The sequence below is a fragment of the Sphaerodactylus townsendi genome, linkage group LG03 (genome assembly GCF_021028975.2).
Source record: "Sphaerodactylus townsendi isolate TG3544 linkage group LG03, MPM_Stown_v2.3, whole genome shotgun sequence".
NCBI lineage: Eukaryota > Metazoa > Chordata > Lepidosauria > Squamata > Sphaerodactylidae > Sphaerodactylus > Sphaerodactylus townsendi.
This window is the reverse complement of record NC_059427.1, coordinates 36,679,587-36,693,664: the sequence shown is the minus strand read 5'-3', so window position 1 is coordinate 36,693,664 and position 14,078 is coordinate 36,679,587. Positions and strand designations below refer to the sequence as shown.

General features: G+C 43.7%; 1 protein-coding gene across 2 annotated transcripts in view; it reads left to right on the top strand.

Annotated features, from left to right (window-relative positions):
• Positions 1–3,725: 3,725 nt before the first annotated feature.
• LOC125429280 (RING1 and YY1 binding protein) overlaps positions 3,726–14,078 on the top strand; it is a 103,411-nt gene continuing 93,058 nt past the window's right edge. Inside the window, exons 1-2 of one of the 2 annotated variants that reach the window (XM_048490243.1) lie at positions 3,726–4,286; positions 5,352–5,477. In XM_048490243.1, the coding sequence (XP_048346200.1) occupies positions 4,255–4,286; positions 5,352–5,477 (158 nt within the window). In that variant the 5' untranslated portion in view covers positions 3,726–4,254. Of the gene's footprint in view, positions 4,287–4,914; positions 5,242–5,351; positions 5,478–14,078 lie in introns of those variants that run through there. The other variant, XM_048490242.1, reaches the window with a different exon arrangement.

Below are 14,078 nucleotides of genomic sequence, written 5' to 3'. Positions count from 1 at the left end.
ACAGTAGCCACTAGCCAGGCATCTGTGCTACAGTTTAGCCTGTGTGTTGTTTTATTTCTTTTACCTTTACCTTATAAATTTGTAATTTCTTAATATTAAGCATTTAGAGTTGCCAACTCCAGTTTGGGAAATTCCTGACATTTTTGAGAGATGGATTTGAGAGAGGATGTGGTATGGAAAGGGGAAGGAGTTGGAATCCATCCCCCAACTCAGCTATTTTTTTCCAGAGGAACTAACTTCTGAAGACTGGAGACTGCTGAGTAAAACCTGGAAATTGTCTGACAAAAGCAGTTAGACTCTTGAAAAGAAATGCCCTGAAAATCTTGTTGGTCTCTAAGGTGCTATTGGATCAGAATCCAACTGTCCTATTGCAGACCAACATGGTTACCTTCGAAAAGCTGGAAATGTTACTTTTTATTTTTTTGCCTGTAGGGTTTTCAAGGTAAAAGACAATCAGAGGTGGTTGGCCATTGCCTGCTTCTGTATCACAAACCTGGTATTCCTTGGAGATCTCCCATCCAAATACTAGCCAGAGTCAGGGCTGAGAGTTTGGGAATGGCCCAAGGTCACACAGAAAGCTTCCATGCAGGGACGTAGGTATAGATTTTTATAGGGGGGCTTCAGGGGCATGGCCACACCCACACCCACCCCTGGGGTGTGGCCACACCTCCCCAAGCCACGCCCCCGGCCTCAGTGCTTATAAAAGCAGCAGACTCCCCTGCCCCACCCCCTCAACCAGCTGGGCTCCCAGCTGGTGACTGGCAGTCCCTTCTGCCCTCCTCTCCAGGCAGAGGCGTAGCTAGGGAAAATGGAGCCTGTTGCAAAATCTGAGTTTGCGCCGCCCTTCCCCCCACCCCATGGGTGGCTGCTGTGATGGTGGAATCCACTCCCAAACAGCATCATTTTCAATGGTATTTAAACTAGGGAGACCAGATTCTTCTTTTAAATCCATCTTAAAGGGAGAATCTGGGGTCCCCAGTTAAAACAACAATGAAAGTGATGCTGTTTTGGGGTGGATTATCCCCCACCCTGAAACAGCATCACTTTTAATGTTTAAACTGGGGACCTCAGATTCTCCCTTTAAATCCATGCCAAGGGGGGGGGATTTAAAAGGAGAATCTGGGGAAATTTGGAGGGTGCCTGCTGTCAGGTGTGCAATTGTTGAGCTAGCAGCACCAAATTTTCAGGGTATCTTTAGGAGGCTCTCCTGATGATATCACCCAGGTTTGGTGAAGTTTGGTTCAGGGGGTCCAAAGTTATGGACCCTAAAAGGTGTAGCCCCCATCTCCTATTAGCTCCCATTGGAAACAATGGGGGATGGGGCACCCCCTTTGGGAGTCCATAACTTTGGACCCCGTGAACCAAACCTCACCAAACTTGGGTGGTATCATCAGGAGAGTCTCCCAACAAATGCCTGAAATTTTGGTGCTGCTAGCTTAAAACTGCACCCCCTGCAGGCCAAAAACCGAAAAACACTAAAAAATACAAAAAAACCCACAAATGGGAGGTGGAGCTTCGGGGGGGGGGGGTTAAACCAAGGAAACCCCCACCTTACCTACGTCCTTTGTTCCATGGTGTGTGTGGAGTTTTGAAACTGAGTTGCCTTGATTCTAGTCTGACATTTTTACCATGGTGGCTCTCCGTTTTTTATACACAACTATTAATTACACTATAGGTGTATGGTAACTTTCTGCACTTGGCTTTTTGTCGTTTAAGTACAGGGTCTAGGTACGGTTGGATGGCAAATGATATTGTAATATTGCTAATGAAATTATCAGTATCAAAGTTTGGCTTGATATCATTCCATAAAATATATAAAAATACTTTGACTTCTATTACAGGAGAAATGTGCAATGCATTTTTATTTTGTATCAGTGGCAAATCCCTCATCCAACAGATGATAACTGTGTGAATTAATTCTTTACCTGGGTGAGTGTGACTTGTCCCATGTGCCCATGGCCATAATATCATAGGGTAAGTGGCTACTGCCTGCTTTCATGTTCACTATGGCCAATCCAAATTAGAGTCCTCTTCGCAATTCACCTTTTGAGGCAGTTCATAATAGTGTTTAAACCTGAAGGTTTTGGTCAGGAGATTTCCACAGGCAAACAGCTACTGCAGAGAGAACAGTCCCACAAACTGGGCAATTATGTGCACTTGCTCTGACAGGGTGAAAAGGCTTTTACTGATCTTTAACCTACTCTGCGTGTTGGACAAAATGCTTTAAGGGTGCTTGATAGGGTAACTGATCCACATTAAGTAACCTTGAAGATATGGCTTGATGGATGGCATGTTCCCCTCTTTCTGTCCCTGTTGAGACACACAGCTTCATTTATGTGGTGACTGATGGAAGGTCCCTGTGCTGCTGAGTGACTAGTTGTGTGTGCGCATTCCCTTCTTTGTGGGTGATGTGTGAGGGTCTGTATTGCTCACATCATGAGAGGGTACCTGACTAATGCAAGATGGCATTTGCCAGTTCCAATGGCTGGTAATCAGGAGCCTTGTATACATTACAATGTTCACTTAAAAACCTGTACCTGGATGTGAGGTTTAAATCATGCATTCAACCATCCCTGCATTGGCTGCAACATAAGAATGACTCAGAGCAAATACAAAGGAAAACTGTGGCCAGTGTGGTGTAGTGGTTAAGTGCAGGTGGACTCTAATCTGGAGAACTGGGTTTGATTCCCCCCTTCTGCACATGAGCAGCGGACTCTAACCCAGTGAACCAGGTTTCTTTCCCCAGTCCTCCACATGAATCCTGGTGCTAGTCACAGTTCTTCAGTACTCTCAGTTCCACCTACCTCACAAGGTGTCTGCTGTGGGGAGAGGAAGGGAAGGAGTTTGTAAACCACTTTGAGACTGTCGAAGGCTTCCACGGCGAGATTCAACTGGTGTTACAGTGTGTAACAGACTTCCCTTTGTGATACAACTCTGAAGAGGCCAGCCACAGATACAGGTGAAACGTTAGGAACAAGATCCACCAGACCACGACCACACAGCCCGGAAAATCCACCAGAACCACTTTGAGACTCCTTACTGTTGAGGAAAGTGGGGTATAAATCCAAACTCCTCCTCTTCTGCTCTTCAGCAGTTATGTTTTGGGGCACCTACTGTGTGTAGCATTCTCAGAGAGAACGCTACATAAAATCCTCTCAATACATATGCATGCCATTTTGTGTGAATAGAGGCAACACCTCTTCCTCCTTTTGTACTTGTGAACGCACACCTCAATGATCCGGGCTTCTGATCCTGTGGGGTAGAAGTTGGGAAAGACAAATATTGCCCTACTCTCAAAGAGTAGAGACTTGTGTGTAGTGCACTCTCCTGGTATGTGAGCTGGGAGCACCAAAACCGTCCTGACTACAAAGGGTACTTGACTACACAGACTGTATAGGCATTTGCTGTTACTACTTGAGTATCCGTGGGGGTCTGGAGTAGTGCGAAGAGGAGGCGCCAGTAGGTGAGAGCAGCTTCATCGTGTGGGTGGGTCCATCCTCCACTTCAGTTGGGATGACGTAGCCGCCTGGTGGGGTCCCACCGCCCGCTAAAGAGCGGGTAGGTGGGTGGCTGTGAGGGAGGGAACCTGAGCGGATAACCGCATGTGGGGGGCGCGCGGGGCTTCCGAGGCTGCCAGTTGGACGCGCGCGCGCCCTCCCCTTGACGCGAGTGGCTGAACTGAGGCGGCCCCCCACGCATGCCCTCGCCCTCCACGCGTGACTAACGCGCGCCTCTCCACTCCTGCGTAGAGGCGGGAAAAGCGCCTGCCCCCTACCCTATCTGTGGGTGAACGTCTGAAAGCGGGAGGGAGGGCAGAAAGAGACACTCATTTCACGCTCCACCGAGGCGAGGTCACCCGCTGGCCTTGTGGGTGGCCAGGCACCGCCCAACGGCGACGACACGCTTTGGCCGGCTCCCCTTTTGCACGGCGCCTCTCCGGACCCCCGTCCTTACTCCCCACCCGACCAGCGTGCGCGCAAAGGGGCGCGCGTCCCCCTGCCTTCGCCCCAGCGGCGCCCGAGGCCCGGCGGCCCGGATTGGCCGGGGAGGGCGGCGAGCTCCGCCTGCTGTAGCCGCGCTTCTCGGCTGGGAGGGAGAGAGGCGCGGGGCTGCGCTGCCTCGTCTGGAGCGGGAGAGCCTGGCAGCGGCGGCGGAGGAGCAGCCGGAGCCTGCTGGTCTGAGGCGTCCGCCCCGTGGCCCCTCCGCTCCCGGCGCGCAAGGCAAGGCAAAGGGGGGCGCCCCCTCCATCGGTCCATGACCATGGGCGACAAGAAGAGCCCGACCAGGTAAAGCGGCGGCCGACGAGGAAGGGGAAGTCGAGGGAGGAGGCGAGCGCAGCTCTTTCCTAAGATGGAGGGAGCGAGCGGAGGGTAGCCCGTGTGCCAACCGGAGACTCCCCACCCGCACCGCGTTATGCTCCTGGGAGAGGAGGCCCAGGGGGTCGTGGTGGGGAGAGGAGGGGGCTTTTAAGATGGAGGGAGTGGGGACAGAGCAGAGCTGGTTTGTCTGCCTCCCAGCCAGGTACGGAAAACTCCTTGTTTTCAATGGTGCTTGGAGGAGGAGGAGGAGGAGGAGGAGGAAGAAGAAGAAAAAGCTGGGGCGCCTTGTGTGTGGCTGAGCTGTAGTGGCGGCAAGGGGGTGGGGGTGTCTTGCTCTATTTTGTGCCCGGGGTGGCTCTTAAGATGGAGGGAGTGTGCGAAGGCGAAGGGGAGGAGGAGGAGGGCGAAGTGTTTGCGTGTTGGTGCCAGGGCTGATCTGGTGCTGGAGCAGCCATGGCGGCTCCTCACTCTCTTTTCCTCTCTCGCACACGCATGCATTGCATGCTCCTCACACTGACTTCTTCCAGACAAAGGGAGATTTAACAAGGTAAAGGAGACAGACGGACGGACGGAGGGGGCGCGAGGAGGGACACGCCTACAATCCTTTAAAGTACAATCGACACCCCCCCCCTCTCCAAAGAGGGAGGGCAACAAGCCCTCTCAGATGTCTTCCACCCAGCTCCTTTTCACTGCCCTTCCAGATTCAGTGGGTGGTAGTCGTCGCCCTTGTTTTTGTGTGCAAATCGGTTGTCTTGGGGTTGAAGATTGAGAGGCTTTTATTGGGGGCACGGTGGTGGGGATGAAGGGAATAAGGCTTTTTAAAATGTTGGTCAGGGACTGAAGTGTGTATCTATTCATCTGTATAGATGTTTTGCCTTTCCTCCTTGAGGCAACCCCATCCTGAAACGCGATTACTTTTTAGGTAAGGCGCAGGAAAAGAGGTAGGCAGAAAAGCCAAAAACAGGCTTTCTTCACGATCTGGTTTCTAATGTGTATTTTTCTTATTTCTTTTCCCCCACCCCACTTCTTAAGGCCAAAAAGGCAAGCAAAGCCTGCAGCCGATGAAGGCTTTTGGGATTGTAGTGTGTGCACCTTTAGGAACAGTGCTGAAGCCTTTAAATGCAGCATATGCGATGTCAGGAAAGGCACCTCCACAAGGTACGCTGGCATATTATTAAAATATGAATATTTGTTTTCTCTCCTCCCTTCCTTCATGATGATGACTTGTTGATTTGATGTGGTTGTTGAAGCAAGACTTTCTCATGTGAAGAAATACCTTCCTTTGAATACTTAAACCTGAGCTTGTGTTATGATCTTTGTGCACGTTAATATCAATTGTTTGGAAGATATATAGTAATGGCATGCATCTAGCAGCAGGTCTGTACAATATTGCTGGTTATTTGAAGTCATGCATTTTGATTGGGAATGGAGTGTTTTCTGTGTCATTTTGGTATAGAGTTTTTGCTCAAAGTGGGGTGGGGATATGCTGCAGACACGTGTAGACCTACAATACAGAAGCCACATGAAAAATCCTGTGTTCTTAGTACTCTGCAAACATCTTGTTTGTTTGAAATGAGAAAGCTTGGTGGGAAAAGTAGAAACAGTTGAGATTTCTGAGAAGTTGATGTCCTCTCTTCCAAATTAACGTGTGCGGGAAAATATGATTGAAATTCTTAACAAAACGTTGGCCCTGTCATGAATTAGTTAGATATAGCTTCCAAGTTGTTAAGTTGACAAGTTGTCCTTAAGTATGAATTGGGTTGTTTGTGTTGGATTTTCCCCACTGTCAGGTTTCAAAATGTCTTTGTGTCTATGTGTCAGCACTTTGAAATGTTCTTATTGTCCCAGGTTTGTGATATGCTTTTTATGTTGATGAAATAGTGTGGGATTGTTGGGGTTTTTTTTTGCATGATTTGTTTTGTTTATATGAAGATCTTGTGGTGTGTCTGGTACTGGTTGTTTTGTTTCATGTTGAATGACCCCCCCCCCCCCCCCCGTATTTTAAGGAAGACAAGAGTTTAAGAAAGAGCTCTAAAAGATGTCTGTCTTTTAATCAGCGAAATCCTCCTGGATCATAAGGGCTTTCTGGGACATGAGTTCACCAATTAAGTGTCATGTGGCAGCACTCAGGAAGGTGACTAGTATGTCTCCATAAGTATGTATACAATTTATGCCATTCTGAAGGACGCCGACCAAACTTAACTGGGAAGTCTAACGTATGCCATAGTGTGAAACACATAATTATGGCAAAGGCTGATTGTGTTCCTTTCGCCTTAAGTATTGATAATTAATCCACCTGTAGCTCTTTGCGCTTGGATACAAACCTGGTGATTTCTTTAGTGACTATGGTTACTTAATTTGTTAGAGCATGTTTGTAGGATCTTCATTTATACAGATAGTGTACAACAGAGATGGACAACTGGCAGGTCATGGGCTCAATCTGGTCTTAATTCAATTGTTACATGATCCATGCTGGTCCTGCTGAATGTTAATTTGGGTATGGTAATTTTCCCTGCCCTGTTTTACTCCTGTGAAAAGACTTTAATAGATTAGTTTTACATTGCAGTGGTGGGTTTTGGTACATAACATGTCAGTCTATGAAGGTGTGTTCCTCTGTCAGAACGTAAATCCTCAATAGATAACTTTCATGGAGTCTTTACTTGTTAATGTGGTATTTTCTTGCTTCTTTTTCCCAGTGTTATATTGATTCAGTAAAATGAAGTCGGAAGATAAAATATAAAAACTCAGGCGTCTGAAAAAATGTATGTTTTTAACTTAGTGATACATTACTGTTAAAGCTAATTTAGACATGGGTATAATTGTGAAAGTCATTATTAGACCAAGAAAATCTTGAGGTTTTCTCTCTCGTTATGAGTTTCCTACATCAGAGAGCTGATGTAAACATACCATATGAGTTTCTATTCCTGTAGTACCCTATATGAGTATAACTATTCTCAAAGAACTCGATATGATTACATGTGGTTAAGTCACACTTTCAAAATAAAGATATCATTTACATTGTATATGTAGTTGTTTACTTATTGTCTTTTGAAATCTTTAAAGCAGAATTTTGCATCATTTAACTTAAATTATGTTAATAATTTATAAAGATTGTGTTTGTAATTTATAAACTAAAATGAAGGATGTACATACTTTGTAAATGACTGAAGGCACAGGAACTGATGGGAAGCTTAGGTAGTGTTTTTGTTTGTGGTTTGAGCTTGAAAGTTTCTGTATATGATATATATTAGTACCTAGGGACTATCAGTTTTTCATACCAGAAATGGTATTTCATACCAGAAATGGTATTGTTTATGACTGGCTATTACCCAGAATATTTTTGTGATGACATCACCAGTTCAATGATTTCCGTTACACAAAATGTGCTTTGATAATGGTAGATGAAAATCCATAGTTTATTCTTCAATCTAGAACATCTGAAGCAAGCTAGCAACTTTTGACTAATATTTCTGAAGTTGCAGGCAGGATGTGGAGTTCCTGTCAATAGAAACTTCCTGGATCTGTTTAGTCACCATTTACATGGAACAGTGAAGGTGAGAGGCATGTGAATAGGGGGTTGAGGAGAATGCATTTACATGGAGTTTCCTTTACATTTGGAGATGTGCCCTAGGAGCTGTACCAGGCAGATCATAATACAGCAACTCTTGGAATGTTGTACTCTGTTTAATTCACTTACCTACACTTACATTGTCTTTGATTGGACTTGCTCTATATGTGTATATCAGCACTGTTATGTATATCTCATAGGAGTTGCTCAGCAGTACATTTGTATATAATTTCTTGTTTTGAACTTCTTTTGATGTTAAATTGCACTGCCTATGCCATAGTATAGTTTTCTCAGCAGCCCAGAGTAGGTGATTGGCTCTTTGTTCTGGTTTATACACTGTCCTCCAAGTGCTTTTCATTTTAGGGACTTAAAATGGTCCTTGAGTACCTGGAGTGGGTTTTCCGTGGTTTGTGAACTAAATTATGAAATGATTATAGAACACCTTCTCTGGGAGGTGCACCTGACTCTCTCACTTTTGATCTTTAGGAGACAGTTAATTTTTTAACATTCTTAAATTGTGATTTCAAATTCTGGTTTTTATGTTTGTTATTTTATTTATGTTGTAAGCTGCCTTGAGTTCCATAATATGAAAAGGCCTCTAATAAATGTTTTAAAGAAATAAAATTAGACAGAAATTAATTAATCTTTGTTATTGGGATGTATGTCAAAGTAAAAGCCTCACTGTACTTTGCTCACTCTAGAGTTGCTCTGTTACCATCCCAAATTAGTTTTGTTCAAAACAGTGATCCATAACTATGGTAGGGCAAAGGGATACCCCAGCACATAAATGTGTACCTGGGTAAAGGTTACTGTGTACAACTGAAGCATTTTAATTTAAATTCAGACACTTAAGAACTCAGTTTAACAACTCTGTACACATGAGTCCAGGCATTTTATTATTTAGGACTCTAAAAATGATATATTAAGGACACGGCTATAAACGATGGAACATTTGGGAGTCCATTAATTCATAGGGTTGCCATAAGTTGGAAGTGACTTGACAGTACATATTAAGAACATAAAGTGCAACAGCAGAGACTTACTAAAATGGTACTACAGCATGTCTTCCCTAACTCTTACCATGTAGATTCCAGTCACCTATCTCTCCCTTAATGTGCCATGCTTGTAGTTCCAGAGATCAGAGAAAGAGAGAGGAAAAAAGCCAGCGAAGCATTATTGGTCTAGGACTGGCTAGAAAGAAAAGATCTGTGCAGCCTGTGGAGAATTAAGGTGTTGCTTGTTACTTTAGACTTTCACCTTTATAGTACAGAAAGTATAAAACTTGCCAAGCTGTAAAAATATTTGAATTTTTTTTAGAACCTGCACCAGTGTTTAAAGAGACTACCATGTACATTATATCAGTTTCTGAAGCTTTGGGTGAAAAAATTTAAGGCACCTGAGATTGTCCCACATTTTCATTTTAATATTGAGAAGCTCAAGTAAAAAATTGACATTGGTATTGCGTATAATCAGCCTCTTAGTTGGAACAGCATTCTGTAGAAAAAAGTTGGACCTTCAGTTTGTTATTGGTGTGTAGAAGGCCCAGAGACTTCAGTGATGAGCGGGAAATAATTATGCAGGTAAAAATAAATATCAGCTCAGGAAAAGTTAATTACTACAACTTTTGCTGCAGAGGCAACAGGAGCAGCAGTGGTGTAGTGGTTAAGAGCAGGTGCATTCTAATCTGGAGGAACCGGGTTTGATTCCCCGCTCTGCTGTTTGAGCTGTGGAGGCTTATCTGGGGAATTCAGATTAGCCTGTACACTCCCACACACGCCAGGTGGGTGACCTTGGGCTAGTCACAGCTTTTTGGAGCTCTCTCAGCCCCACCCACCTCACAGGGTGTTTGTTATGAGAGGGGAGATTGTAAGCCCCTTTGAGTCTGCTACAAGAAAGAAAGGGGGGATATAAATCCAAACTCTTCTTCTTCTGCTATCCATACACGGGCAAGACAAAGTACATTTGCTTGGGTCATATTCCATTGTTACTAGTTTTTAATGAGTTTGCCCTCTTTTTGAGCTCTGAGTTTTCCCATAATATTTCCCCTTACCATATCTCCTATAAGTGCCCAACTCCACAAGTGAGAGCCACAATGTTAAATTATTAATTCAACCAAAATCGACTTCAGCTACTGGAATTCCCAAAATGAGGCAAGTTCTTTCTAATGATGAATAAACAGCCATATACCCATATAAAAGAAGTATCAGGGAAAAAATGATTTTTTCTAGTCATCACAAAAGAATTGGAAAGACCTCGTATAAACTTTAACACCAACCAAGCAGACATATACTGTGTTTTTCCATGTTTCTTTAAGTTTCCCATAGTTGAAGCTAATAAACTAAAAACAATAGTGTTGGAAATATTTTTAAGTTTTACCATAAATTTGCATAAACTCCAATTTTCTAATGCTTGGAACTGGTGAAGAGAGCTGAACTTTTCCCATGCTAGTCATTCACCACCTCAGCCTCTTTTCCCTCAAATGGTTACTTCCCAGTGGAGTGCAGTTCCAAGGTGTGAGGTGAGGTGATGGACTATAACAGTGGTGGCAAACCTATGGCACTCCAGATGTTCATGGACTACAATTGCCATCAGCCCCTGCCATCACTGATTTTACTCCCTCTTCCTCAGTATCCCACTGATTTTACTCCCTCTTCCTTAGTATCCCACTTCAATAACATCTTGTACATTTCATTCATACATAGGTTACTTTCAAAATCTGTCATCTGCGTAGCGAAACTTGTATTTTTGTTGTCCGCTTTGAATGTTTCTAGTAATTGATAATAATAAAACCAATTTTAAACTATGTATCTTAATTCATCCAGTGGTTTAAGCTCCCATTTCCACTTTCATAGTTCTGATAGGCGAGACAGGAAACTATAAAACAAACCTTTGGAGAACTTTTACCCTTAATATTCTTTTGCACAGGTCCTTTAAAAGAAAGGGAACCCTGCCATTCTATTTGGAAGACAATAGTTTTATGCTTTGCTGAATGGTCAGAAAACAGCAAGATCATGGCATGTGGTGAACTCTATAACCTGTACTTTTTTGTACTCTGTGATGTGTTTATGTCTTTAGACTTAGTTATAGTGTTGCACTGCATGAGTGTAATGCTTAAAAACAGTGAAATCCAGTGACCTACTTTGTGAGCTTTCAGATGGTTCTGTAGGTCAGTGGGTCTCTTCTTTAAAATGTAGGTTATTAAAAAGAATGTGTGGTTTTTTCTAAGATGTAGCTTCTCACTACAGTGAAATTTACCTAGGGTACGTATGCAGCTACTGTTTTTCTGCCCCAAAGTAGATGTAGAATAGTTAGATGTTGATGTTCTCTGACATACAATGAATCATTTCATTGTCAACTAATTCTTTTTAAATGCATATTGTTCTAAACAAATAAGGACAGACTTTTCTTACTGCCAGTGTGTGAATGCTGCCAAATGATGATCAGACACCCCCCCACCCCCGGCTTTTTTCTTATGCAGTATCCTAAGCAAATTTCTAATGCATCTGAAGAAAAACATCTTGTGAGGTTTGTGGCTTGTCATGTTTACTGTTGTATAACTGTGTGCTTGCTATCTTTGTCATACTTCCTAAGTAAGTATTTGTATTTTGTGGTGTTCTTGTATGCCCCCAAGTCTCCTTGAATTTCTTCACAGCATTTTTAATCAAATGCAATATTCCAGTTTATTCCTGTTAACAGAGGCAACCTTGACATGCAGTTAATCTTACGCTGGTAAATTTGGGGACAGATGAAAATATGGGAGATTCATGATGAGTTCTTTTGTAACTGCTAGGGGTGATGTGTTAGCTCTTTCCCCTGCATTGCTGAATCCGATCTCAGTCATGCCTCCAAAAGATGCTATTTGCCTGACCCTGCATGGTTGCTTTTAAAAGTGGAAGGCAGTCTAACCATAGAACTTTGTCATATCAGCTAATCTGGAATTTAAATTCATGATTCTCTCCTCCTCTCCATAATCTAGGGGTAGAATGGCTGGCCTGAAGCCATTAAGGAGTCATAGAGATATGCAGGAATTTGGATGTGGATGTCCCCAGCCTAGTCCTGCATTCTGATTACTACGCTGATTTACTTTCCACTGGAAACTTTTTAGTCTGCAACACATTGCCTAGAGGTTTTAAAAGTAGAGGAAACAAGGTACTGTGTTTTTGGTTGAAGTTCGGTCCCCTGATTCTGGCATTTTATATTCTTGAAAAGTCATTGTACCTCTTGTGAAATGACAAAATTCAATTATTGTTGAGGGGAAATTTGTAGTGAATCTTGAAGCAGCCCCCATTTATCTGGTTGCATGCCTGTGCATGCTTGGACTAAGCATTCTTTTTTATAAAATGCTGGATAATATTTAATGGGAAGAATTACCTAAAGAAGACTGCATTAAGCCCAAATTTACTTCCTTCTGTTACTACTACTAGAGCATGAATTGAGAATTTGCTGTTGTGGGTTCTTGTGCTCCTCTCTGGTTACAGGCTTGGTACAGCAACAGGCTCTGGAATAGCTGCATAACTTGCATAACTCTGTCCTGAAGCAGGTAATTGTCCCTTATCATGACCTAGTTTGCATGTAAATACTTTTAGGTACTTCAAAGTCCCTTGCCTGGTGCATTCGTAAGGTTTGCTGCTCCTGTATTACTGAATCCTTGCCTGAGCTAGTTTGTATCTCTGTCAAACATACCATCTTGCATCCATTTCAGCCTGTCTTGTACCCATTCCAGTTTGACTGTCATTTGGCCACTTGCCTATGTTTTCTCTAATAATGAGATAATGTGACTTTTTCCAGTTCTTTCATGTGATAGTAGACAGCTGGTACTCCTCCAGCTATTCCTGGGACCCCTTGTATCCCCAGGAGTATTTTTGGACAGTAATACAAAGGGGGGTAGGGGGTGGACTTGTTCTTCTGTAGATAGAAATTGTTCTATCCATAGGAGTTACAGGTTGAATCCAACCCAGTGCCTGCTTCAAGCCCTGGTGAAACCTTGTGTCATCCATCAGTGTCTGAAATCCTGTTTTGGATGACAAGTATAGACTATGGTTTTCCCATTTGGGTGCAATGGAGGGGGAAAAAAAGGTATGGATTGGACAGTAATGCATTCATTAAAATAAAGGAATTGTACGTTTTTAGCAGTTCTTTCAACATCCAGCATGCAACCTCAGTGGCTGCATTTAGAAGAGAAATGCTTTTGTTCAGTGATGCAGAAAACTGTGGCTTGCCACAAAAATAAAAATAGCTTGCTCACTTTATCTTCTGTTGCTGGAAAAGGCCATTGGGGTGCTGATCCACAACTGCATAGGTCATATCTTGAACTTTTCTTAAGGTGGGTTAATGCATCAAAGACAAGAAACTCTGTTTTCAGAATATATTGGTACACATAAGAAGCTTTAGTAGCACCCAAACTCAGGAAGTTCCTTCATAACCTGTGGTAAAATACCTTATACCCCAAGATGTGTTGCAAAGTTTGTAACTCAAAAATGTGATAAGTGGGTCTGTACTCTGGACAGTCTCAGAGTGCATAAAATATTTTTTTGAGTTTGGATTTATATCCCCCCTTTCTCTCCTGCAGGAGACTCAAAGGGGCTTACAATCTCCTTGCCCTTCCTCACTCACAACAAACACCCTGTGAGGTAGGTGGGACTGAGAGAGCTCCGAGAAGCTGTGACTAGCCCAGGGGTAGGGAACCTGCGGCTCTCCAGATGTTCAGGAACTACAATTCCCATCAGCCCCTACCAGCATGGCCAATTGGCCATGCTGGTAGGGTCTGATGGGAATTGTAGTTCCTGAACATCTGGAGAGCCGCAGGTTCCCTACCCCGGGCTAGCCCAAGGTCACCCAGCTGGCGTATGTGGGAATGTACAGGCTAATCTGAATTCCCCAGCTAAGCCTCCACAGCTCAAGCGGCAGAGCTGGGAATCAAACCCGGTTCCTCCAGATTTGATACACAAGCTCTTAACCTCCTACACCACTGCTGCTCCTGGCTAGCATGGGGGAAAGAGAAGTGGAATTAGGATGATGCACTTCCCAAGCACAGAGCCATTCAATTCCTAGTCAGAAGAAGGACTTTAGGCACCTAGCGTCTACTGAAAGTCAAAGTCGCACCTAAATGAAAGAGCTTTGTGAGAGCAAGGGGTAGTAGGCTCTTAGCCACTCTAACACATGGAGTCCATATTGACTAGAGGATAGCTACC